At 38.9% G+C, this 27462-nt stretch overlaps 2 protein-coding genes across 2 annotated transcripts in view; one reads left to right on the forward strand and one right to left on the reverse strand.

Annotated features, from left to right (window-relative positions):
• LOC113061746 (kin of IRRE-like protein 3) overlaps positions 1-27462 on the reverse strand; it is a 233924-nt gene that overhangs the window by 17774 nt on the left and 188688 nt on the right. The window contains exons 7-12 of the mRNA XM_026231153.1: positions 10599-10747; positions 10063-10190; positions 9590-9716; positions 3685-3785; positions 2656-2866; positions 414-521 (exon numbers count right to left, since the gene is read on the reverse strand). Of these exons, the coding sequence (XP_026086938.1) occupies positions 414-521; positions 2656-2866; positions 3685-3785; positions 9590-9716; positions 10063-10190; positions 10599-10747 (824 nt within the window). The remainder of the gene's footprint in view (positions 1-413; positions 522-2655; positions 2867-3684; positions 3786-9589; positions 9717-10062; positions 10191-10598; positions 10748-27462) is intronic.
• LOC113061747 (uncharacterized) lies at positions 16745-25845 on the forward strand. Its single transcript, XM_026231154.1, has 13 exons — positions 16745-16906; positions 17212-17436; positions 19640-19796; positions 19999-20124; positions 20820-20882; positions 21059-21121; positions 21295-21357; positions 21532-21594; positions 21769-21831; positions 22006-22095; positions 24278-24360; positions 24919-24962; positions 25752-25845. Exons 2-13 carry the CDS (start codon positions 17224-17226, stop codon positions 25786-25788), a joined length of 1065 nt encoding a protein of 354 aa, XP_026086939.1. The 5' UTR covers positions 16745-16906; positions 17212-17223; the 3' UTR covers positions 25789-25845.

Here is a 27462-nt window from a genome sequence, read left to right on the forward strand (position 1 = left end):
TTGCTAACCTGTACATGGATGATTTGTTTTCTCTTTTAATCATGACAGATGTTAGACGTGGCAAAAGGAGGAGAAATAAAATAGAGATAAGGGTGGGCGGCATGACAAAAGCTTTATATAATGGTATCATTAGTAAAAAAATTTATTTTATTTTTTTAAACACACAAGTTAAAAAAGACAGAAAAAAAAAACCTCTTCACAGACTCTTTAACAGATGATGCATTTCTGCTCTTTACCATCATGCCGCCAACCCCACACAAACACTCACTGGAAAATGAGATAAAGATATAAAGTCTTGTTTTTTTGTGAAGTGACATGAACACCCTAACACCCTGCTCTTTGTCTGACTGAGGAGCACTTAGCGTTCTCTGGTGATGGACATGCAGGAACGCGATGGGCTGAGAGGTACATACTTCTCTGAGAGCGCGTACAGCAGAACGCGCCGATGGTTCCCATGAGGACGATGAAAGCAACGAAAGCGCCAACTGCCACACCGATGATCACAGCAACAGGGAGAGAACCTGTTGGAAAACAAAACAGAGCCTTCTACAATAACACAGCATAGGCAGGACGGATAAATCCAGTAAATATGTGCTCAAACACAGACGCCACTGTTTACTCCTGTTTCCAGATTCACACTAGCATGGAAAACATGAGAATGTCAAATGGCGTGTCATAGAGACATTAGCACCTTTAAAGCATCTATTCAAAAGAACTTCTACAGGCAATTAACACCACCATCACCTTCTAGTTAAAACTCAGGTACCTTAACTTTAATCTGACAATCTGTAGCTATGCCAATTATCGCATACATTCAGTGCTTGACACGCACATAACATGTCTTCCGTGTGCATAAACTGAACACTTCATGGGTTGTTAACGTTCACCTTGGATCATTTACGGACTCTAATAGGACGTGGGTGTAATGTGGATTTAAAACCATCCCATGAGTGTTGTGAGAAACTGTGGCTTTAGGTTAATTAGAGCCAACTCAACTGTTTTATTTGTGCACTTGTTGGTATATTTAAACCGAAAGATGGAGCCCAGATTTTACAGCCAAACGATAATGAGAGACTGAGTCAGACAAAAAGCTGTACCTACACAAAGTTAATTACTGGCTCCCAGAATTAACTAAGCTTTACAAGCTCTGCGTTCTCACAGTGTATGCATGTTTAATGTCTGAATTATTCTTATAAACCTGGAGATATATTTTGTAAAGGAATAGTTTTTCCCCAAAAAATTGTAACACATTGATATTGAATGGATTTAGAAGACTTCAGAAAGTCTAGGGTAACCTTACGTCCTTTTTTCCCAGCTGGAATTTCTATATTGGCTAAAATGCCCAGGTTATGGCTTTGTTTTATTATTGACATGCTCTCGACAGGACTCATACATTGCATGTACTTGCACACTTGTATGGTTTGACCGTTCTCTGTAGATGCTGCTTTCTGAGTGTCATGATTGGTTGATTATGTACAAAGCTTAAATGCTTTTGGGTTAAGCTACTTTTCAACTTTTTCCTTCAGAAAGTATGAAAATAATAGGAAAACAAAGTCAAAACTCAGACATTTAAGACAATTTAGAAACCCCAACTGGGAAAAAGAGGATGTATATTTAGGATACTTTACACATTTGCATCTTTTTTTTTTTTTTTTTTTTTTTTTGTAGCCACCATTCATTTCAGTTTAATAGAAAAGCACAATCAGCACATAATGTAAAATATATATATATATATATATCATTATGGTTTGAAATTAGCAAAATTGAAGACCAAATTCAATTTTTTTTGGGGGAACTCATCCATTAAAGTCAGTCAAAACAGGAACACAATGTATTCCATGTAAACAAATCCAAACTATGAAAGCACTGGGGAGATGGATTTCAAGAAATGCCAGAGAGAAAAATTAATCACTTTAACGAGGCTGCAAATTAAATAGTGCTAAGTGTTGTTAATAGATTTATATGATTTATTGAAGTTGCAGTTAAATGTTCAATTAGTGTTTTGCTATGAAATATGCAATCTAAAATTGGTATAAATACATTAAAAGACATGAATATGATTAACAAGTGACTTGCTAATCTTGTGTAAAGTGATTCATAATGTGTAAATTGATAAATGGAAAGTAAAAAAAAAAAAAAAAAAAAAAAAAAAAAAAACTCAGATTCTGCTCTATTCCAGTGCTTTCAAAAACCATGGCTTAATCACCACTCTACTACTCTATCACAGGCATGTTTTAAAGAAAAGAAGAAAAAGAAGCTGATTCTTTCCAGTGTACCTGATGATGAACACTGAATGATTCATCACATTATCAGACTGGTCTTAAGTCAACAACTCTCTGATTCAATGATCCATTCAAATTCAGCAAAGAACCGTGTTAACGTCAGTGGTTGAATGTGTGCCACATGATGTGAAAATGTACAAATGCAGAAGTGTATTACTGATTATTTTAACGGAAAAGCATATGTAGGTTGTGACCGTCAGTTATTTGTTAACTAAATATGATATACATACATTAAAATATATTAATAGGAGACTTGCTAATTTGATTAATGGAAAGTAATGGAGAAAATAACAGTGTTTTCAGAAACTATGGTTATTAAACACTGCATCACTAAAGGCATGTTTTAAAGAAAAGAAGGTGAAACCTGGCGAACCTTGGCTCCCACCTTGTTCCTTGAGGCGAATGATCTCTGTATCGGAGCCAAAGCTGTTCCAGGCGGTGCAGTTGTAGATGGTCTGGAAGTCGGCGGGTACGATGTTACTCATGGTCAAGGTGGACAGCACTCCGTCCTCTGTGCTTACTGTCTCCACTGTGTAGCGACCTGACGTCCCCGACTCCAGGACAGTCTCCTTCCAGGACCAGGCCTGATGAAGAATGAAGAAACCATATTGAAAAGACCAGCATGTGTTGTTTTGGATGCTAGTCTGTTGCACCATAAAAAAAAAGAAAGACAAAACGAGCTTATTCAAGGCACCAGGTTGGCTTAACCAGCTAAAGCTCCTTTCCAGCTTCACAACCAGCAATTATTCCTGGTAAATATCATGTATCTTCCATCTGGACCAACACTTACAAACATAAAGTATTCTGAATCAGTTTGCTGTGCACAAGCTGGTCTTTTCAGAAGGAAAGAGAGATGCATGTTTGTTTTAACCTGCTTTATGGGCGTTATTACACTTCCAGAGTTATTACTGGTTGTTCCGGACCACAGGAGCAGTCTTTTCCATTCAACTGACATTTAGAAATAGCATAGCAATAAAAAGCAAAGCCACACGGGTAAACATCGCACAGAGATTACCTATTCACTTCCATTCGCGCAGCCACAAACACACACGTACACACACAGTGTGAGTAATGAATCAAAAATTGGCCTGGAGAGAAGACAGTTCATCTAAGAGTGGTAAATCCTAATTGGATCTGTGGTAACAGGGCATAAGCATGCATTAAATGAGAAATTAGTGCTGTAAGCCTGCCATGTCTAATACCATATAGAGGAAACAAATGATTTGAGATGCAATTTCATTTATTAAACAGATCGTAACTCATGAGTGCACTATGCATTATTGGACTGCATTTACTGAGTCTAATGGAGTCGCACGAGCCATGTGACAACAGCAACCACCCACTCAACAGCTGCAATCCTGTCTGAGCTGAGTCACTGGAAGGAGAGAGCTGAGTAACTCACAATGCGGTCTGGGGGTGGTGTGCTGCGGATGAAACATTTGATCTGTCCCTTCTCCCCGTGTGGAGCCTGATGGGTCTGTGTGCTGGAGATGGTCGGAGGTCCTGAGGAGAGAACAGACAAACATAGTCGCTCGTCACACACTCAAAACTGTGAACTAACACTGTGTGATTCCTGTTTGCTGGAGAGAGTCATAGGAATTTCTTCGTAACAAGAGAAATTTAAGTGTTGCTTTGTTACAATAGTATTTTAGGTTAAATAAATTTAAATAAACATCAGAATGTTTGCTAATATTTTATGGGAGCATTCTATTCCATCTAATGATTCATATCACACATATATGTAATATAGGTAAATGCCCCATGAGGCTAAGCATCCAACATGTTCAGGAATGTACATTCCCCAAAATCATAAGATTCTGAAGAATGCTTTCTATTGCAAGTTAAATTAATTTGCTATTACAGTTAAGGCAGTAAAACAATGTATTGCACATTTCATTGTTGCAGAGATGAATATATATATATATAGCATGCAGTTCCTAATTATTAATCTTGGTTGTGGTAGATCCGACTGACTGGTCTGATCTGGTATGTTTTATTGAGACTGCATCACACCAGACACTTTGCTCAGAATTGGCTCTTTAAAATGCTAAAAGTGCTCTTGGCTATACTATGAGTCTGGATGTGTGCCAGGCTATAACACTCTTCTTCATCATTCAAACTTCATTCAGCAGAACATTTTTAAAACATCACTTCCTATTTACCACCCACTTTCCACCCGTCGGTCAAGTAGCTTTGACACTTTTGAGAATCCGGTGCACAAGCTAATGACCCTTAGTTGGTCAGTTGGACTTTTGGAGTGTGACTAGGATGCAGATTTTTTACTTAACCATTACATTTTGCCCCGGAGGACTACAGAAGCACATGCCAAGGCTGACTTACACATTATCAGTTCCAAGATCGACAAATCTTGCTGGCCTTTACTTGGAGAGAGGTGCAAAACTCGAAATGAGTAGGCTAAAGATCTCATCTGTAGGATCTGCCAATCAAGTGTGCAGTACTAAGGCCTACCAGTGGCATATTTGAAATTTGGTTTTAAAAGCAAAGAGCAGTATTGTATTTGCTTTGAATGGACAATCTCTCAAAGGAGTCTCCTGTGGGCTGGTCTATTTAAGAGTTGTGTTAAGGTTGAGGGTGTGAGGATATGGTCTTCATTTTCAATCTTGAAAATTACTGATTTATGGCAGGCCTCGTGTCTCCCGAGGAGATAAGATTCAGCGTGCCAACTGCAAATCTATTTCTATAGGCTGCAATCTGAAGAGTGCCAATGTCGGGGAAAAGCTATTGTGTAAAGATAAGTGCCTCCAGATTGTCTCTTTGTGTTCATTTTTTATATTTTCATGAGCCTTGAAATTTTACTTATTCTACGGTTCGTTCACCCTATTTTTCCACAATTATACAAAACAAGCAATGCATTGATGTAATGGGTAAACAACGTTTTTCTAGGATAGATTTGGATTAACTTCTCTGCTTAACAGAGATGATCCTCACTGCAGAACACAAGATCCAGGGGTGTGGTTGGATCCAGATCCAGCTCCTCCCACCTTACATATACATAAACCTATCCGTCTCCACTCTCTAATCCCTAAACCCACCCATCTCCACTCATAAATCTACCAATCTCCACACCCTAGATGTGGATCAAACCACGGCCCCTGGATCATTTGTTCTGCAGTGAGAGGCTACTGGCTTAATAGGTTACCAACCCCAACCCTGCCAAAACCTGCACTTAGATGCACACGCACACACACACACACACACACACACACATTCAACCCATTCCACCAATCATGCATCTGCCAATCATATGCAGAGGAGTCTCTCAACTGATTCGTAATTGCAGTTTATTAACTGGCTCTTATTAGAATAAATTAGCATCTAGATGAGCATGAGGCAGATGGAGTGCTGTAGTGAGGGGAATATCAGGCTGTTGGAGAGGAATGTTACACTCTGCACCCCTTTATTAGACACCAGTGCTATAGCTAAACCTTGCTGCTAATGCATGCATGCTACGTGCATGCTACACGAAATCATAATCCATGCGGTAGCATGATATAAAGGCTAGTGTGTGTGTGTGTAGTTGCAGGCATAAGGTAAATACATTCAGATCATTCCCTGTCGGTAGAAGTAAGGCCATGGCTTGGTGGATCAGAATAATCAGCCCATGGATCAGGCTGTAAATGAGGAATATAATTAGATAGCTTATCACTTATTCTCAGAATGCTGGGTTTAAGGAACTCCATGGGGAGTGGGAAGCCTGGAGGCTAGGTGAGAGAGAGAAAGAGAGATACAGATAGAGTGCACTGCAGGGCATAGGTTTGCAACAGTAGGGAGCGTACAAGAGTCATGATAAATGGATCAACACGGGGAGATGTCGTGTGACGAGGCATCACCCCACCAATTCCTGTCCCAAAATGATTCCATGGGCTGAGAAACATTTCTGTGAGTATTTTATAGTGTTTGATTAAAAATACTTAATAAATAAACATAAAACGTGAAATAATCTTGAAAATATATAAAAAACACGTTTTGAGATGCAGTTTGTATATCATGTTAAATTGAGAGCTGCAGTGACGACTTATTTTTGTGGGTCAATTTGAAAGTTAGCATCACCCTGATTCCCTCAACAAAAACTAAATTTCTTCCATGTTTTTTTTTTTAATTATTTTATTTATTTAGCTTTTATACAAACATATTTTGTATAGTGCATGGACCAGTGTGTAGTGAGAGGAGATTTGCAGATTGTAGCATGTGAAAGGTTTGTTTTGCCTCATTTCCGCTGCCATATATTTCCATTATAGCACTCCAAGAGGACCAAACCCAGTTCCACGAATAGCGCATGCTCCGTATGTCCTCTTGCCCGCAGATCCTGCAATTAAAAGCAAGCCCTGGACTCTACCTGCACACTTACCTTGGGCACACTACAGCCTATTTTTAAAGTCTTCCCTTAACTCTCAGCAGTGCCTCGAAACCACTTCCTCCTTATTCTTTTCAACCCCATTTTTATTATAGCATAAAATGTTCCCCGAGGCAATTCACCTCCACTCCATTGTGTCTTCATCCCCATTGCAAAGTGCACATTTTCAACCATCCATCTATTAAGGAGCTTTCAAACTGACAGTGATTTGTAGCAACGAGCAAACGAATGTCACTCATATTCAATGGGAGTTTGTGACACGATATGAGTAAGCCAGTGGAGCCAAGAAGGATAAAAAGTTAATGATATTGTGAGTGAATTCACTCATCTGTTCATATAAAGCAATATAATAAAATAAAATAATACATAAATACAAAAATGTTGTATGAGTGTGTTTGATTAATGCATTTATCCTGCTGCAGTTTGCAATCATTTTAACCTGCAAGATGATCATTTTTAGCAGAAAGAAAATCAACATCTTGTCAGATTAAAAACAGATGCAAAATGTATGTTATCATTTAAGATCACATTTTCAAAACTAAAGCTAGTTACGCAGTAAGTAAAATTGCATGCTCTCACACAGGCAAACACAAGTACTCTATTTTTAAAAAAGTGAGAATTTATAATTATATTTTAAGGAAGTATCTTATGTTCATCAAAATAGCACTTATTTGATTATAAAATACAGTAAAAAATTTGAAAATATTATTGCATTTGAAATTTTTAAAAAGCAATTTATTCCTGTGATAGAAAAGCAGAATTTTCAGCCGAACGGCATACCTTAAAACAAACAAACCGATTCCACAAGCCAAATCATATCCAAAAGCAACAACACAAATAAATGAACATTCAGATATTAAATCCTATTAAGGCTCAAAATATGCATGGAAAAATGAGATCCCATTCTGAGGAACTAGGGAACAAAAAGCAGAAAGGAATGTGTATCCATTAGGGCGTTCTCGGCAAACAGTGTGCCCTGCTAGCTATTTGATTATTATTAAATTACATCGGGCCTGAGAGAACGCTGGGACTCTGTTGTCTGTATTCTGAGTCTCAGAAGGATCTCTGGTTTCTAGTTGCATGCAACTGTGAGGAAACAGATATTGACAAAGGCCAAAAGAGAGTGCATTTAATCGTTAGCATAAATTAGATTTTATGTGACTCAGTGAGGAGCAAGCGATCATACTGTAGTTAAATTATCAATACTTTTTTGAGTTTTAGTTCATCCTTCTCACTTGCTTTCTCCCTTTTCCTCTTACAGTCATTCTTCACATAAATGCTTGTGAATTTCAGTCGCTCGTCAGGAGCGCACGTTGATGAGCAAGATGTGAAATGATCAGCTTCATCTCCCAAATGCACCAGAACTTGAAACAATCAGCCCCGTGCTACAAGCGAGCCTGCACCACATGTTGCCACATCAAAGGCTATAGGTGCTCGAATCTAACACTCAGCACTCGTGTGTTCACTTCCAGAAATGAGGTTGAGCACAGCTTGTCATCCTCTTGTGGCTTTTAAAGCAAAAAGGTTCACTTACTGAAAAAAATAAATAAAGAGGTACTCTTTGATACCTAAAAAACAGATCCAGGTCAAGTGGCTTTAAAATGATACAATAACAATAAATAGGTTCATGGTAATTAAAAATAATATAAATTCAGAGGAATAAATCTCTCTCTCTCTCTCTCTCTCTCTCTATATATATATATATATATTATTATTTTATAATATATATATATCTATATTTTTTATTATTATTATTTGTATTGTTATTTATTTATTTATTTATTGTAACCCCATTTGCAACTTTTGCAATGTGATGGATTTCTGTGAGAAAAAAGAAAATAACAAAAAACAAAACTACATTTAAATGTTTCTTTAAATCATAGTAAAAATCATACCATAACGTGCCATATTATTACCAGTATATTGTCACAAGCCCTTCCCAAGGTGGTATACTTATATACATGTTGTTTAGAACACTACAGTTACCCCCCTGCCCCCCCCCCCCAAAAAAAAAAATAATAATAAAATAAATACAAATAAGATGGTAAAATCGTGGCAGAGCCTTCAGCAACTTTATTGGCTAGTGGCTTAAATTGGTTAATATTGTGAGACACCATGGTACAGTGTTGGATCTTTTCATAAATCTACGTAAATCTTTCTAGTACCAAAAACAAACAAACAACAAGACAATCCAGACAATCCTAAACTGTTTAGGTGTCAAGAATTAGGTACCCTTTACTGTCCCAATAAGAAAATAATGTACTTGATGAAAGTGGATGTCATTTGTAATCTTTGTAGTTCCTGAGTTCTCTGTAGGCTTTGAACGAATGTCCTCCTTTGCATATTAATACTATCGACATAACAGTTCTTTATTGATTTTCTTACCTTTCTATGTGCCAAACTGCATTAGTTAATTTAAACTCGCAGAAGTATCATTCAATGCAAACACAATTGTCACTTTGGCTGAACTTCTCCTATTTTCCACTCACGTCAAAGCTGTGGCCCATGGCAAATAGCTTTGGAGAGAAAGGAGCTTTTTAAAAATGTGTTGGATTTTGCGAATGAAAGCTGCCGTGTGGCTAATGCATGCTGCCTGAATTTCAAGCGCCCGTAATGAAGTCATTTATCTGAGAGTAGCCAGTCTCCCGCTATTCTCCTGTTTTCATTAGCCTGTCACAGCCTAAGAAACAGCTCCTCGTGCAATTCTTACTGAATATAATCAGCAATTGCCCAGAGAAACAGCAGACCGGAGAGTAAACATCAAACTTCTGTCTTAGAGTCAACATGAATGCCAAAATAGGTTTAATTCTGTCACCTGGATTGCCAATTGCTTGCACCTTTTTTTTATTTACATATGTTCCAAATGAGGACATTTGTACCCAACAAACACACTATTTTAGCCACGAGCCTGGTAGAAAAGCATCATACATACCATTCACTGTCAGAGAGACTTCTTTCTCAGCCGCTCCAACACGAGGCACCACCGCACGGCACACGTACTTCCCAGCATCCTCTTGCCTGACAGATTTCAGTGTCAGGATGTTTTCATTGCTTAGCACCTGTAGCCAAGGGTCAAAGACCAAAACATTTAAAAGTAGTGCAAAGGCAGCTAGCCAGAGTCTAAATGAATCAGGACTCATGGATGGGCAGCTAAGCTTGGAAAAGTGCCTTCTTATCAATTATTAAAATCCAATTTGTGCCAGATGAGGAGAACCATGTGAAAATGTAAGATGGTAGGTGATAGTCAACCGGGGAAGAAATTAGACCAGTTGGTTTCAATGGGGTACAATTTCTCTCATTTTGGGACATACCCCAAACTGAGCCACCATCCATCTGTGAGTAATATTGCAGGGAGTCTGAAAACTCTGATGTCTACAACTCTGAAAACAATATCTAGCAACTTACCACCCCAGAGCCCCTTTTCATCCATACAATAGTTAAAGAGGGGTTTCCAGTCCAGGCACAGTTAAACACAGCATCGGATCCTAGGTCAACCTGTAAAGACTGGGGCTCTGCAGCCATCCGAGGTCCAACTGGAGAAAATAAACCAGGTTATAAGATCTATTCAGAGAAGTCACATATTAAACCTAGTGCTTGTATGCATGTTTTAATATGAGACTGATGGCAGCTGAGGATTATAAGTCTCTAACCTAAGATTTGCAGGGATACCTTCAAAGATTCTGAACCAGAGGTATCCAGTCACTCTCGCAGTACTTTGATGTCATACGCCAATCAGTCTGTGCATCGCCGATGCATCTCCAACAAGCCTATTCTTGCAGAGCTTTGCTTCAACTAATTTAACACACCTGAACCAGCTAATCAGGGTCTTTGGAACTGCCAGAAGTGTGCAGGAACAGGTTGTAGCCCTGCCAGATTATGGTCCCCCATGAAGTTTTGGACAACTCTGACATGAAAAAAAAGATAAATAAATAAATACTTACAGTAGACATCCACGTTCCGACTGATGTTGGTGCTCCCAAGTGGGTTGGTGACCTCACAGGATACTGGCTCTGTGAAGAACGAGTGGTCCACTGTGACCTCATAAGTGTCTCCAGACACTTCCTTTAACATGCTTCCTCCTTTGGCCCACCTAGAAACAGTAAATAGATATGATATAGCGTTTTGAAGCTCACTCAAAGCAGACAAAGAAGATGAGGTACCAAACAACTATTAGCACTAAACTAAAGTTAGTGACGAACCACACAAAATGCTAGTGAGCTTAATGGTTTCCTATAGCACTGAAAAACATATTGCATTATATATTGTTATAATTTCTGTACACTCAAAAACATGCAATGGGTTGTCACTGGGGCAGTACCCTCAAAAGGACATTTGTACCTTATTTACCCCTAAATGGTTTTTACCAGTACCTTTTTTGTCAATGTGTTCCCCTTAAGATATTAATATTCACCTTTTAGGTTGTCATTTTAAAGGTACTGCCCCAGTAAGAAGCTGTTATAGCTATAGGTAAATTTCTTTTGCACATTTTTGACAGGAAGTAATAAGTAAGTGCTCTTTGATGAACATCCTGCTCATGTAGGTCCTAAACACGCCTGAACCAGGTAATCAAGGTCTCAGGATGACTAAAAACTGTAAGTGTTTTGGGACAGGTCGGAGCTAAACTCTACAGGAAAGCCACCAGTAATTCTATTTTTTATTTATTTATTATTATTTTTTTTTTCTATTTGAATACATCCTACTTTGGTAAAATCATTTTGATTTGAGTCATGATACAAACTTCCCAGTCTTAACTTCCCTTGGCCTTCATTTATAAATTTGAAGCCTTGCTATCAGTCTGAGATCTAGTTTTCACATCGAGTGGGTCACAGTGGTACTCTCTAAGATAATGTCACACTATCCTTAAGCTCATTTGTAAAAGTGGTATCAGATCCACAAGCCGAGAAATACATGAACCCTTTTTAAGTCTAACTTTTTTCAGTAATGAAACCGAAAGCCATCATTATGAGTCCCTGCCTGGCACACGCTATCACAAGAAAGTGGAACCCAATTTAGAGGTAACCATGGTGATGGGAGGAAGACCTGGTGTATAATCCATCTGTTTCTATCATAGTCATCAATGAGGCATGATAGCTGCCTGTCTGTAGGTGGTTAGGGAACCAGTGTCACCAATCCTACTTTGTTTGAGGAAATTACAACACTGTTATATGACAAATCATTGAAGTGAGATATCTCTTCTTGCTTCAGCATGTTTCTTGACTGGATACCAAGTTAACAACACTGAATGGAGCCAGACTGGTAAAAACAGATCCTGAATACACAAATAGGCTGCAGTCCCTCTCCACATGGCCAAATGACACAAACCCCATAAACTGTACCAAAGACATAATATAAAAAAAAAAAAAAAGAAAAATCATAGCACTTCCCACAAGGAACCATTCATTTCGGTAAGATAAAAGGAATCTTCCAACATAATGTTTTTTGTTGTTGTTGTTGTTCTCTTCCATGCTAACACAGTAAGTGCATTGCATTCTATGTTGGCGTCTATGATGGAACTCATTTGCACAAGCCAAAGCCAATGGTGGATGGGTGTCACAGCCTGACACTAGGATCAATATTAAAATAAATGAATATATTCAATGCCAGTTAACTCCTTGCTGTCAAGAAGCTTTGATTTACAAAGTCTGATGTCACCTGCTCTGTGGGAATCAGTACGTAATTCATTAACTCTGCACCTAATTCATACCATCTGCGAGCCCTGATAGAGTGCCATTTAAATGATAACAGTCTCCCTCTTGACTAAATAAAAAAAGGAGGGACAGCAGTTGTAATTGGCCTAGCTAGTGTGTTTGAGAAGCACCGTTTCATGGAGTTAACATAAGCAGCTTAGAACACAATCTGCTAAATCTGCGCAGGCAACCTGGTCTCACAGAATTCCGTGCAATGTCCACGGGTCCTTAACTCAAAATCCGTGAAGCTTTCACGGAATTGCCCCAAATTCCGTGACGCGGCCACGGATTTAACTCCAACGCAAGTCAATGACACTGACCTTCCGTGGTCCACACACGGATACCCGTTTCAATGACGGAGTACTACAGAACTCGCTCAACGGACGTGCTTTCTCATTTGGAAACGCAACATCTGAAGTATTTGTTTCTTTTCCAACATCAAATGCCATAATGCCGTTAACCCGACAGTTATTTTAGTTATTGCATTGTCCTGTCATCATAAAAATTCAGTTTGTTTCAGTTAGCCTAACCAAAGTCCCGTGATGGCACCACGGACCTCAACAACCTGACCTCACTCACTGGATGTTGTAATGTTGCTGGCTTGTTTAGGAACTTACAACTCTATGTCGACTCTGTTGCAATGGCATGTAATTAACTTGACATTTTGTCTTGTCCTGTCATCATAGAATCCAGTTTGATGGCGTTTTAAACACATATTGATCGCTTGGCTATAGTCAGAACTAAAATCTGTGGTACGAGCACGGAGTGAGTCTGTGCTGAGATCACGGATAACTCTTAACACAAGTCAATGGCACTCATCTTCCGTGGTCCACACACGGATACTCGTTGTAGTGATGGAGTATTGATCTCACTCAATGGACGAGCTATTTCATCTGGAAACGCAACATTTGAAGTAGGCTATTTATTTTCCAACACCAAATACCATGACCAACCTGAATGTTATTGTAACTATTGCATTGTCCTGCCATCATACAAGTTCACTTTGATTCTGTTAGCCTAACTAAAATCTGTGATACGAGCACGGAGTGAGTCTGTGCTGAGATCACGGATAACTCCAACGCAAGTCAATGACACTCCTCTTCCGTGGTCCACACACGGATGCTCGTTTCAATAACGGAGTAACCTACAAATATCACCTAGTGGACATACTTTCTCATTTGGAAACGCAACATTTGAAGTATTTCTTTCCCAACATCTGTCGTCATAAAATCCAGTTTGATTAAGTTTTACACCTATTGCCTTCCTGGTCAGAACTAAAATCTGTGATAGGAGCACGGAGTGAGTCTGTGTTGAAACCACGGATAACTCTGATACATGCACTGGACGTTGCTTTCTTAATTATAATATGACAGGTAAAATTGATAGCCTGAATGCACTATAAGTTGCTTTGGATAAAAGCATCTGCTAAATGCATTAATTAAATTAAATTTTAATTTAATTTAATTTAATTTGAAATTGAGCATTTGAAATAGCCTTTTCACTTAGATTTATACATCATATTCAATGTTAACCTGACTGCCTATGTTGTTGCTGCCATTATAAAAATCCAGTTTGATTCTGTTAGCCTCACCAAAGTTCTGTCACTCATGTTTTAATGCGCTTGCTCATTTAAATTAAGTCTTCAGGTCGACTGTGTTATCCTACAATGGAGCCTAATTAACTTGACATTTGCCCTGTCATTGTAAAATCCAATTTGATCACGTTTTCCACTTAGCCTATAGGCCTATCTTTACATTAAAGGGAAATGCCTATCATTACCACGGATCTGGAATGGATCTGTGGTGGACCCACAGCCAACTTGGTCTCGTTCTATGCATTGCTTTTGTTGTTTGCTCATTTAGAAATGTGAAGACTGTCAGTGTATTCCATTGCTATTGCATTGTGCTAGTCATTAAGTCAGTTCGATCAAGTTTGCCTTCTTTTGATCAGCCTGGCCGAAGTTCCGTGATGGAGCCGTCTGTCATCGACACACAGATCCCCCAAGTTACAGCCTGATCTGGTAGGCCTATCTGGACATTGTGTTGTCTGCTCATTTAGAAACTTAAAGGCTTCATGTCGACTGGGCTTATAATGTAATTAATGTGAAATTATGCCTGCTGTAATAAAATCCAGTTTGATCATGTTTTGCAATCATTTATTTCAGTAGCCTAGGCTAAAAGAGAATCTATAGGCCTATGTGATCACAGATTCATCTGTGGGGGACACACGGACTAGGCCTACCTCAGGTCTCACTCAATTAATTATTTGTATTTTGTTTGCTCATTTCAAAATAATTAATAGTTCCATGGAGGACTATATTCTGATTAACTGAAATCCGTGTGATGGGCCTACAATTAATTTCAGCTCAGAATTGCAAAGTTGCACCATAGGTCCATGGAATTTAAATATCCAAAAATTACTGTTTTGTTGGGTAACAATATTAAATATTGTTAAACTGATATTACATTTCTAGGCCTAGGTTACTCCTGTTCTCATAAAATGTAGGCTTATTAGGATTCTTTTTATTATGCAAACTAAAACAATTTATTTTTTACAATATGGTGTTTGCTTATCTAGCCTATTAAACAGCAAACAAATGTAGAGATAAAGACGCTAAATTAATTAATATCCAGAAAATTGTGTTGCCATTTCTGCGACGCGTCATATAGGCCTACTTCCTCATGCAGGCTACATCCCAGAATTGCGCCCTTTTCCTATTATTGCGGTCGACATTCACAGTCAGCAGATCGGTAAGTATTTCCAGCTTGTATGTGAACTCTTGAGTCCTTCGAAGCACCACACTAAGACTAAGTTGCTATCAAAAGCCTACTTATCTTTTTATTATTTTTTAAATTTATTTTACATCAGTGTCGAAACTTAGTTAGTAATGGTGTTGTAATCAGGGTTCGAAATGAGGAGAATTTATTTTGGGATATTGGGGGGTGCCCGACAAATATATTTTAACAAAAAATGATTGTGAAAAATATTGGTATTTAGTGACGTTTTATATTTATAACAATTATTTATTTCCTAGCGAGAGGCAGCAATCACCGCAGCTGTTAGCCGAGTGAGTTCATGTACAGTATCGCAGATTGTTGTTGTGGTGCTCCCGTACTGTACACGTACTGTAGCTGAACGCGGAAAAACGAAACCTCACAAAGAGTGAAATCCTGAATAAAAATCCTGTAAGTTTCGTCGATTATTTTTATATCTCCATAATTGCTTATAGTAAAATATTAGTATTTCAAGTTCAAGTTGCATTAATAGATACCCAGTGTAATGATAAGAAGAGTAGCCTACGTTTGTCAACGTTTTGTGCTAGCTGTAGTCATGTTAGAATAAACGTGTCCCTAAAGATTTTAGTTAAGGTTATGGATTAACTACTTTGAAACAAAGTAAACCATCTAATGTAGGTACAGTCTTTTCAGACATCATTATTATTCAATTCAGCGGCCAGTTGTTTTAAATTAAATTTAATGTAATAACAGGGATGAGAAATGCCATTTGTATTTGAATGTGAATGGTGCTGCCATAATGAGTACACCTGGTGGATTTAGAGTTAACTTCCTTGCTCAAGTACAGAATGGCCTGTTATTCACTTTGTCATGTCAGGGATTAGATTTATATGGGTGCTGTAACTTTGTTGCTCCAGAGTTAGAGGGTTACCTGTTACTTCTCCAAACACCACTACAATACTGGGCCTAGCCCAAACCATGAAAAAAATCTTCAGAATTTTTAATAATTTAATAATTAAATTTTAGGGGACCCCCCCCCAAGAGTCCTCCTAATCATTTCGAACCCTGGTTATAAGTATGTAAACTCTGTCTCAGAGTTGTCTCTTGTTAGCTACAGCTAGCTTTGATTGTGCAGGTTTAGCTAATTTAGCAGGTTTGGGTTTTTAAATCAGTTGCCAATTTTTGTTTACAGATGCCATCATTAATGTTAAAATATGTGTGTCGAAATGCAGTGCATCGCGTTCCTCTATGTGTTACTGTAGGCCTAATACTGGTACTGGTAGCATACTGGTAAAATCGAGGACATCCACATGCCCTGTGCAAGCCACATCTAAAATCTTAGGTCATTGCGATGAGTGGTCAGTAAGATATGCGATGGACACATACATACTCACAGACAGACATTTCTTGCTTTATAGATAGATAGATAAATAGATAGATAGATTGATTGATTCAAGAGTTTATGAAGCAATTTGTCGGTTCACAAGAAAATTATATTCATGTCGTCAAGTGGATGTGGTATCTTATATTCTATTCTCTGCAATGTTTTGATTAGGATGTAACTAATTTTTACTATAATATATCTAATATGTCCTAATGAATGTAGAAATGTTTGTTCTAATGGTCATTCTAATAATGTTTTCTGTCTGTTACAGAAACAAGACATCTTTACAAAAAAAGGCACTTTTAAGAGCCATTCTGTCACATTTTTTCTGTTTCTCTGTTTCTCACTGTCTCTTTCTTGTTTCTCTCTCACACACACCCACACTCTCACACACATTCACTCACTCATACTCTCTTTCTTTCATTATTGAATTATTTCATACAGTAAGTATCCCAATTTTTTTTATTTTCTACAAAGCACAAGTTTAGATATATTAAAGATAGTTTTGTATTTTGTTTCATTATAATGATATATGATTAGCATATTTGATGTAGGAACAGCAAGTCACATAGTGTAATACTAGAGACCCTGGATTGGTCACACATATCAGTCGCAACATAGCTGAAATTTTGTTTATTACATGATAATTGTAAGATAATTGAAGTGGAAAGACTGAAAGTGTTTTACGGAAATCTTCAAAACTCTTGACAGTTAAGGAATTTGTATTTTTCTTGTTTATGGTTTACAGGATAACAAAAGCATGGCTGGTGGAGGGTTGAAGAAGTCGTGCCCTACATGCCAGGAAAAAATATTTAATGGATGTAAGGTCTGCCCCATGTGCAAGACAGCACAGCCGCAACATCTAAGGCTGAAAAAGAAAATTGAAAAATTCAAGATGGAAAAGGAGTCTTGGGTGGCTAAGAAAAAGAAAAATCAAATAACATCTCATTTAATGGATGATGCCGTGATTTTGGTAAGTAACCTGTGCTACATTTCCATAGTACTTATGTGGCTTCAAAATGACCTTGGTCCAGGTGGTGACACAGGTGGTGTGGATGATTTTGGAGTGGGGACTGGGGTTTAGTGAGAGAGTGTTACATTATAACTTACTATTCTGAAACTTTAGACTTCTGCTTTAGATGTACTCACATAGAGTCTGAAGTTGATTAGCACATCAGGTTAGCACATATTTTCAATTGCACATTGTATGGAACTTTTAATGGAGGTGATTGGTTAATCAGTTTTTAGCATCTTAACTTTAAACTATTATCATTGGAAAAGTTTAAAGAAACAGGCCAGAAACAGCCAGGATCACCTACAGTATGTGATAGCCCACAGTTCTGTAACATACCGTAATTCCTCAAATAAAAGCCGGGGCCTTTATTTACCTGAACTGCAGAAGGTAACAGGCTTTTATTTGAAGCCGGCTTTTATTAGAGGCAGGCCTTTATTTCCAATTCAATTTTTGATAAGTAATTGTTTTAAATAACCCGTTTTAAATTATAGTGATATAATAAGTGATAGTGTTCCAGTGGACAGAGATCATAACATTAGCACAGAATCAGTTCAGAATCAATCACCAAAAGAATCAGTTCGGTTCAGATGCTCTGTGTGTCGGTCTGCTTCACGCTGAATCACACATGCGCAGTATCATCAGCTCCTCGGTTCTGTCGACACGTCAGACAGAAACGGTGTACTGGTGATCCGAAAACCGATGCAAACGGTTATCGACTCGAGAACGAGAAACGCTCCAGCAGTGGGCGTGTACATTCGTTATCTGGCTCTGCTGCACAAATTTTCCCCCGGCCTTTATTTAAGAACGGCCTTCATTTGTCAGTGTTGACCATGCACCCAGGCACTATAAGAGGCCCGGCATTTATTTGACTACCGGTTTTTATTTAAGGAATTACGGTATGTCAAAGCTCTCCATATCATCCACAGTTCACTCTTCCCTACTGAGTGGTTCATGCAACAAGCGCCTTTATGTTAGTTCATAGCGTTCAGTTGCGTCTTCTTCTTCTTCGAGTCTGTTGCAATCTCAGATGTCGTTTTGTCACTATCTGGTGCAGGTCACAGCTGATGGTGTCAGTTCAGCCAGGTCCTGGGGGGGGCTTCACAGCTGCATTTCTCTTCTGTCTGGTGGTCCAATGCTTTCATAAGTGCTTTGCACCTCTCCTGTTCCACTCGTAGTCTGTTGAGGGTCTTCCAGGTTAGCCTCCCTGGTGGGACATTCAGTAGGGGTGATTCCTGTCTCCATCCAGTCCTGGGCTTGTGTATTTAGCTGGTTCCATTCATCTTTCCAGATGTTGTCCATGATGTTTCTTTGATTGTCTGGAGGTGGGACTGTCTGCAGGAAACTGGATCTGGATTTCAATCGTGGTGGAGGTGCTGTGTGTCAGTGAAGGGGTGCCTGGTGTCAATCTCTTGTGCTCTCCACTCGTCTTGGGCGACAATGGATAATCTTATGTGGGGGTCAGGGGTGGGGGGGAGCAATGCCAGCTAGGGCATAGAGGCACGGGACTGGCGTTGTCTTTATGCATCCCGTGATAATGCGGCAGGTGTTGTTGAGGGCTGTGTCAATCAGTTTGGTGTGGTGGGAACAGCTCCAGTTTGAGCACCCGTATTCAGCTGTGAGGAAGCACTGACTGGGCCCTTAACCAAGATATGCTGCTACCATCCGACCACGTTTCTGAGTGAGATTCTGTCATTGCACAGAATATGATGTGTATGAGTAAGTGAATGTGATGTGTGGTAGACCAAAAACTTGTAACCAATCTCTTAGTAGGGCTCTTTACATGAAGTTGCGCTTGGAGGGTTATAGTTTCAATTCAGTCATGCTCTGTAGAACAGTATAAGCCAGACGAGAATAATACCCCTACTATGCTACTGTACTTACACGTTCATGCATGTATCATGCACATGAAGTAGACAGGCACACCAAACCCACCCACATATACTCAAACCTTTCCCACATCCCCAATGTATCATCTGTTATATATATCAGCTTATGTACAGTATACACCAGCTCTTCCATAAGTTAAAAAGTGTGCATCTGAGTTGCATCTGAAACATACTGTTGTGGAGCTGGTGTCTGTTAGACATAACACTGGCACAGTTTAACGTAGACATAAAGCAGTTATTATTGTTTTTAGAGTATGTTTTTTTTTTTTTTTCAGATTGAGAAACTGAATGCAGTGGGCTGGAGGCCCATGCTTTTTCTTGAGTACCCCAACAAGGAGGTCAAGATGCTGCTGCCAGAGGGGCTCGAATTAAGTTCGGGAGAGAATATATGTCTTAATAACATGAACGCAATCTACAGCATGATAGTTCAAGGTGATTCCACATTTACTGTGCATTATAACATCTTTAAACAATCCAAATGATTAAAAATTTAGGACACTGTAAAAACTAAATGACATCAAAAACTAAATTCAAGTATTATGAGAGATTTTGGTTTACTTTGCATCACTCCTACCTTTCACATTTTGGCCTAATTACATATTGTACATCCTTTGCGTTGCTTGTATTCTATTAGGAAAGACAGTGCCAGCAGACCCTTCTAGCAACCAGGCCTCAACCAGTAATCTGCAACTGGGTCCAGAAGAGGAGACCATTGTTGTTTTAAATTTAGAGTCCATTCAAGACCCTCCACCACAACAAGGTGTGCTTATTATAGCTTTATTGTTATCGTTCATATTTTTATGAGAATGTTCTTTACCAGCATATTATTATCATTATTGTAGTATATTATTATCATTGTATATTCTGTGTGTACACCTTTTACAAAGACTCTCCTTTAAGCGAGCCCTGCCACCACCACCAACGAGGGGGCAGAGATTCGCACTGAGCCTGACTTTGCGTTGTGAATTTTAGTCTTAGAAGTGTTTAAGTGTAAATTAAGGAAGCTTGACAGGTTGGATCAGAGGCTCAGATAGCTGGTTTATTACAGAGTTGTTATACAGCAGGATACAGACTTAAGTGGAATAGTCTAAAGTATAGGTGGTTGATGGAGCCGTCTCTCTAGAGAAGCTCTCCTCGGCAGTCGAATTGTCTTCTCACCGAACCAAAAGGTCCAGTGTTATACAAAAAAAGATAGTCATAAATAATCACAACAGCAGGTGCCAGAACAGAAAGATCTAGAAAAGGGTCCCCATTGATAAGGCATAGGCCAATGCTACGTCTGACCCAAAGTCCCAACAAGTGACGATTATAGCAGCACAATTCGGTGTGCTTAACCTAGTTATTTGCTCTTCAACTTTTGGTGCCTTCTTTGACATTTTTGCAGAATGAGCTTGAGCAGCCATACATCTATATCTGACCTTCTTGTATATTGTATATTCTGTGTCAAAACTTTAGAGGAGGCTCTTCTGTTAACCAGCCCTGCCACCAACACCAACGAGGGGGCACAGACTGAGACAGGTAACCCAAAGTCCCACCAATTGGCGATGATAGCACCACAATTCAGTGTGCTTAGCCTAATTATTTGCTCTTCAACCTTTGGTGCCTTCTTTGACATTTTTGTAGAAAGAGTTTGAGCAGCCACATGTCTATATCTGACCTTCTTGTATATTGTATATTCTGTGTCAAAACTTTAGAGGAGGCTCTTCTGTCAACCAGCCCTGCCACCAACACCAACGAGGGGGCACAGACTGAGACAGGTAACCCAAAGTCCCAACAAGTGGCGATGATAGCAGCACAATTCGGTGTGCTTAGCTTAGTTATTTGCTCTTCAACTTTTGGTGCCTTTGACATTTTTGCAGAATGAGCTTGAGCAGCCATACATCTATATCTGACCTTCTTGTATATTGTATATTCTGTGTCAAAACTTTAGAGGAGGCTCTTCTGTTAACCAGCCCTGCCACCAACACCAACGAGGGGGCACAGACTGAGACAGGTAACCCAAAGTCCCACCAATTGGCGATGATAGCACCACAATTCAGTGTGCTTAGCCTAATTATTTGCTCTTCAACCTTTGGTGCCTTCTTTGACATTTTTGTAGAAAGAGTTTGAGCAGCCACATGTCTATATCTGACCTTCTTGTATATTTTTTTCTGTGTCTAAACTTTAGAGGAGGCTCTTCTGTCAACCAGCCCTGCCACCAACACCAACGAGGGGGCACAGACTGAGACAGGTAACCCAAAGTCCCAACAAGTGGCGATGATAGCAGCACAATTCGGTGTGCTTAGCTTAGTTATTTGCTCTTCAACTTTTGGTGCCTTCTTTGACATTTTTGTAGAAAGAGTTTGAGCAGCCACATGTCTATATCTGACCTTCTTGTATATTTTTTTCTGTGTCTAAACTTTAGAGGAGGCTCTTCTGTCAACCAGCCCTGCCACCAACACCAACGAGGGGGCACAGACTGAGACAGGTAACCCAAAGTCCCAACAAGTGGCGATGATAGCAGCACAATTCGGTGTGCTTAGCTTAGTTATTTGCTCTTCAACTTTTGGTGCCTTCTTTGACATTTTTGTAGAATGAGCTTGAGCAGCCACACGTCTATATCTGACCTTCTTGTATATTTTTTTCTGTGTCTAAACTTTAGAGGAGGCTCTTCTGTCAACCAGCCCTGCCACCAACACCAACGAGGGGCTAAAAAAGGACAAAACCCCCAAAAGACGCCAAAGGACAAAAGGTGTACCTAATCAACTCCAAGCTGATATTCTGCCATATTTCATTTTACAGTTTTTTTCAGTCGCTAACAGGCATTTGTTCAAAACTCTAAACACAATTAGCACAGCATCTGTCTATTGTGGCCATACCATTCACACATTTCATGTCGTTTTCACACAATATGGAGTCATTGAACACATTTCCACAATGCTTACATTTTCTGAACAAACAAGCTATACCTCCCAACAAAATTATGGATCATTTTTGTAGTATTTACAAATGTTAACACACAACATCCCACAATAGCAAAAACAATGTTCCAAACCTTAGATACAGTATAAAAACCTCTGCTTCTGCAATGATATCAGTTCAAAAAAAATATAGCTGATTTATGTTGTGTAAATTGGGCCAACCACAGCTGATTCCAATCCGGCTTAGACTCAATGGCAGGGGTTATTTTTTTCTATTACATTGACACTTATACAATAAAAGGAGGACTTTGAAGAGTGATATTTTTGGAAACAGAAACAGAAAAAGACAAACACTGTAATGTATGGACGAGGAAGAGTAAGAGCAAGGGGCCCAGTGAGAGGAGCAGGAGCAGTGAGAGATGCAGTGAGAGGAGCAGGAGCAGTGAGAGGAGCAGTGAGAGATGCAGTGAGAGATGCAGGAGCAGTGAGAGGAGCAGTGAGAGGAGCAGTGAGAGATGCAGTGAGAGATGCAGTGAGAGGAGCAGTGAGAGGAGCAGTGAGAGATGCAGTGAGAGATGCAGTGAGAGGAGCAGTGAGAGGAGAAGGAGCAGTGAGAGGAGCAGTGAGAGGAGCAGTGAGAGATGCAGGAGCAGTGAGAGGAGCAGTGAGAGATGCAGTGAGAGGGGCAGGAGCAGTGAGAGATGCAGTGAGAGGAGCAGGAGCAGTGAGAGATGCAGTGAGAGGAGCAGGAGCAGTGAGAGATGCAGTGAGAGGAGCAGTGAGAGATGCAGTGAGAGGAGCAGGAGCAGTGAGAGGAGCAGGAGCAGTGAGAGATGCAGTGAGAGGAGCAGGAGCAGTGAGAGATGCAGTGAGAGGAGCAGGAGCAGTGAGAGATGCAGTGAGAGGAGCAGGAGCAGTGAGAGATGCAGTGAGAGGAGCAGGAGCAGTGAGAGATGCAGTGAGAGGAGCAGTGAGAGATGCAGTGAGAGGAGCAGGAGCAGTGAGAGGAGCAGGAGCAGTGAGAGATGCAGTGAGAGGAGCAGGAGCAGTGAGAGATGCAGTGAGAGGAGCAGTGAGAGGAGCAGGAGCAGTGAGAGATTTTTTTTTTTTTTTTGCTTTATTTTTTAGGGCTTTTTGCTGTTGTTTTTTTGTTCAGAATGCTCTTATGTGTTTCATGGATATTTTGTTCACTGTAAGCAATACTGTCAAACCTTTTCTGTTCTATCATACTGTGTTTCTACTGTACCTCCTGCAGTAAACAGTAAAGGAAAAAAAATAGTTTTTTACTGGAATGCTTTTGAATGTGAACATTACTATTCATTTGGACATACAGTTCCTAACCAAGAAATTTAGTGTAAAACAATGAATTTGCATGTTTTGCATGCAAATACCTGTAAAACTGAGACTGAAAAGTCTATGCAGTTTTTGTAATGTCAACAATAGCCAGTATTCTGAAACCTGGTGTACTTTGATTGACTGAATGTACCTTTTGAGGTGAAAACAAGTGTTATTCTTTGACAGAATAATTTAATTTTGAGTCAGATTTCCAGTGTTTTGGTAAAGTTTGTGTGGAGAGAAAGATGTGTTCTATTTTGAAATGAAGATTTAGTATATATTTAACAAAATGTGTTTTTGAGAAGAAAATTATCCACTTGGCCAATTGTGTTTTGTAGGTGTGAGTCTGTGTTAAGAGTTTAGAAAAAGTATCTGAAGTATGGTTAAGCGCTTGTTAGCGATTGAAAAAAACTGTAATCCCATTACGTGTTACTTACTTCACTTGCTATGCAGGTCTCCTTTATAACATTAACATTATTGATTTAGTTCATTTACATGTGAATTGTACACACAATATCAGTATAAATGTGTGATGTCAAACATACCCCTCCCTCTTTACGGAGTTACAGGTCACAACAAATACATGTAATCTGTAGACTGTGGGATATACTTTTGTTTTCTTTTTTGTATGTTAACAATTGGATTAACATTTCACTATTTGCTTATGTTTCTAAACAGTTTCTAAAAAAGAAAAGGATTGTCCACACAACAGCCAGGAGGTGCACGCATATAGATGCGTGATCAAAACTAGGAAGAGAAAGGTTATTCCCATACACAATACAATTGCAAAGAAAACATTGGATGATTTACCAATACTGATTGATCACTTGTTTTAATTGATAATGTCACTAATTGGCTAATGGCAGTAATTTAAAATTTGTATCAGTAATCCTACCAGATACTGTATTTGTTTATGTTGGTGTTTATGTTAAAAATTTACCTTGTCATACCCGACAAGACATCAGAAATAACTCACCCCCACATTCAGTATTCTCAGTGTGAAAAAAAAAAAATCGAGCCATGTTGTGTTATTGTTAGAGATTCTACCAACCCCAGAATGTTTGTCTGGAGTTTTTGTCTACTTTATGGTGACTGGGCTGCGTAAAATGACTGGAATGTTTTACAGCTCATGAAGGGAATGGGAAGTGAGTGGACCATGAGGAGATATTAGCTGAACATTACAAAAAGTCTTATGTGTTAACAAAACGCTCTGAATCGCTAATACTACCTTTAAGTGTAACAAAATGAAATGTTAAGTTGAGAGCAATGTTTATCTTAAGCAAGGCACCCATTTTCTATGTCTTTGTTTGCCTTCCCAGGGGAAGATGGAGAAATTGATAGATTGGCTCCCCTGCAAACTGTGGTGTGTTGGTTGTCTTTCAGACCAGATACTCACAATTATCCACAAAATGACGGTGTTCCAGCAGACATACACATAACTTACAACAAACATACTATAGGCTACATGTACACACATACAGTATCTCACAGAATTGAGTAAACCCATCACATTTTTGTACATTTGGATGTGCACAGTATGTGTTTGGGAACTGGTGGTGTTCTCTGGAGTGATTGTAAGTTATAAACTATTGCTGATGCAGAAATTTGGTTATTTTTTGTAATGTTATGCACACCATAATCCATGCTTGCATATCTGTTTGATCTTATTACTGCTATCTTAATATTGTTTTTGTTCATTTATGACATTTATGACTTTTTATTCATTTGCATTCTGAAGTAGTAAATATGGTTACTTGAGATATTGATGCTGTAACATTTTGTAAATTTAGAGTGTCGGGTGCCAGTTTTTATATTTCCATACTGTGGATTATTCAGATATTTTATTAGTCGTTACATTGTGCATATTTATGTTCTAATTATTCTTGACTAGCTGTCCCCTTGCTAACTAAACACCATTGTCTGTTTTTCCATATACACCAAATTTTGTCACAATTGGTTCCATTTTAGATACAAATTCACCAATGTTTTTAATTGGTATTATGACATTGGTTAATCTAAATGTCGCTCCTCTACAATACCAAATCAAACTGGAATACAGGTTGCAATGTAAACATTACAGCTTTGATTATCAAGTGATTATTCATTATTGACTTTTTTACTAATCATCTCTTTCCCTTTTTTTTTTACCTAGCGGGAAAACCTGGCCTCCAACATGGGAGACTGCTTGACACACACACACGCACACACAATCACTCACTCACTCACTCACTCATTCTCTCTGTTTCTCTCTAATAAAATAAAATAAACAAATCTTATGCTGAGTATTGTTCTTTTGTAATCTTAATTTTAAATTCACATCACCTGCAAAACTCATTCCAAGCAACACAACTCTTAACACATGGCTCAAAACAGACTCAGTGCAGCCAAACACTACACACAACCCTTACTGAGATAACACACACTGTCACTCAGAACACACTGAGAAGAAAAACACTTGCATCAAACACCAAAACAGAAAATACAAACTTTTCATCTTTACTGTTTGAACAATTTCAGTGAGTTCATACAAAGTAATATTTTCTTCAAAGAAAAGAGTGACATTCTTTCACATGATTTATTTAAATTTTCAGAACATAACAAAGGTAAATGAAAATTTGCAGTTTGCTTCAATAGTCTGTAGTAATTTACAGAATTACAGTAAAGAGGAAAAAAGGTAGAAACTAAAAGTACATACTGTAATTCGAACAAATAATTTTCAGGGCTAATCCTGAAATTGCAATCAGCAGTGTTTGAAATCTCTTCTGTTTTGTGTGCTTCACAGTTTTGACAGTGTGTTAGCATTTGAACAAAGTGCTGTAAGTCCACAGGTTTGTGCAGATTGTGGTTAAAGTCATGGGATAAGTGTGTAAAGTTTTGAAAACTGTGTTCAAGCAATGAAAAACGAACTAGAGTTTGGTCCACATGAACTTCTGCTGAGCAGACTGTATTTAGAGTTTTGCACATGTGACTTCAGTTGTGCTTACTGTCATTTAGCAATCGAAAAAACTGCAAGGTGATTCGTGTGCAGGGGAGAGGTGGTGGTCACACATCAGATGGCTGACAAAAGAGTTCATGTCTGACCCCCTTTTATGACACTATTGCATCACAAATTAGGCTGCCTCAGCCATTGTGTAAAGGTGATATGATCTAGACACATAACATGAGTTATACTCCCTGTTGTGAAGCTCGAAGCTCATCCATGTTATTATCCTCCAAGCTTGACTAGGCCTTAGGCTACTGTGCTCACTGGCCTCCCAAAGAAGTCCATCAGACAACTGCAATGAATTCAAAAAGATGCAAGAATTTTAACCTAATCCAATAGAAGAGTAGGCTGGGAGCAAGCCAAACTTAGCCCCACACACAACATTTGAAGTCGGGAAGTTTGGTCTGGCATTGCTCCGTTGTGGAGCAACTATGCGTGAACCAGAGCAGTTCAGAACACAAAAACTACTGAACGGTTTTGTGCAGAGCTAAAAATGTAACTGTGTTTAACAAAGAACAGATGTTTCTAGTGACAAAATATTAACTTTCAGTATGGTACGATGTCTGTGTAAATGAAGTTAATTACAAAGTATTTCATTCATCACAGAACTCCCTAACAGAAATGCTATAATCTAGACATTAGACTTCGGCCTTGCGTCTGTTGTAGAAGATATTGAGAGTGCCATAGCTTTAACACTAGAAAAGAATGTTGAGACAATTGGGGACAAGAAGGATGGTTTGGGTGTGAATTCCTACAGGATTCACCCCCGTATCGGTTAAAACAAACCCCATATTCACATCCCAATGGAGCAGTATCAGACTCATAATATGAGTAGAATTTTGAGTATGACAACGTCAGGCTAATAAAAGAGAGCACATCA

The sequence above is a fragment of the Carassius auratus genome, chromosome 43 (assembly GCF_003368295.1).
Source record: "Carassius auratus strain Wakin chromosome 43, ASM336829v1, whole genome shotgun sequence".
Classification (NCBI taxonomy): Eukaryota; Metazoa; Chordata; class Actinopteri; order Cypriniformes; family Cyprinidae; genus Carassius; species Carassius auratus.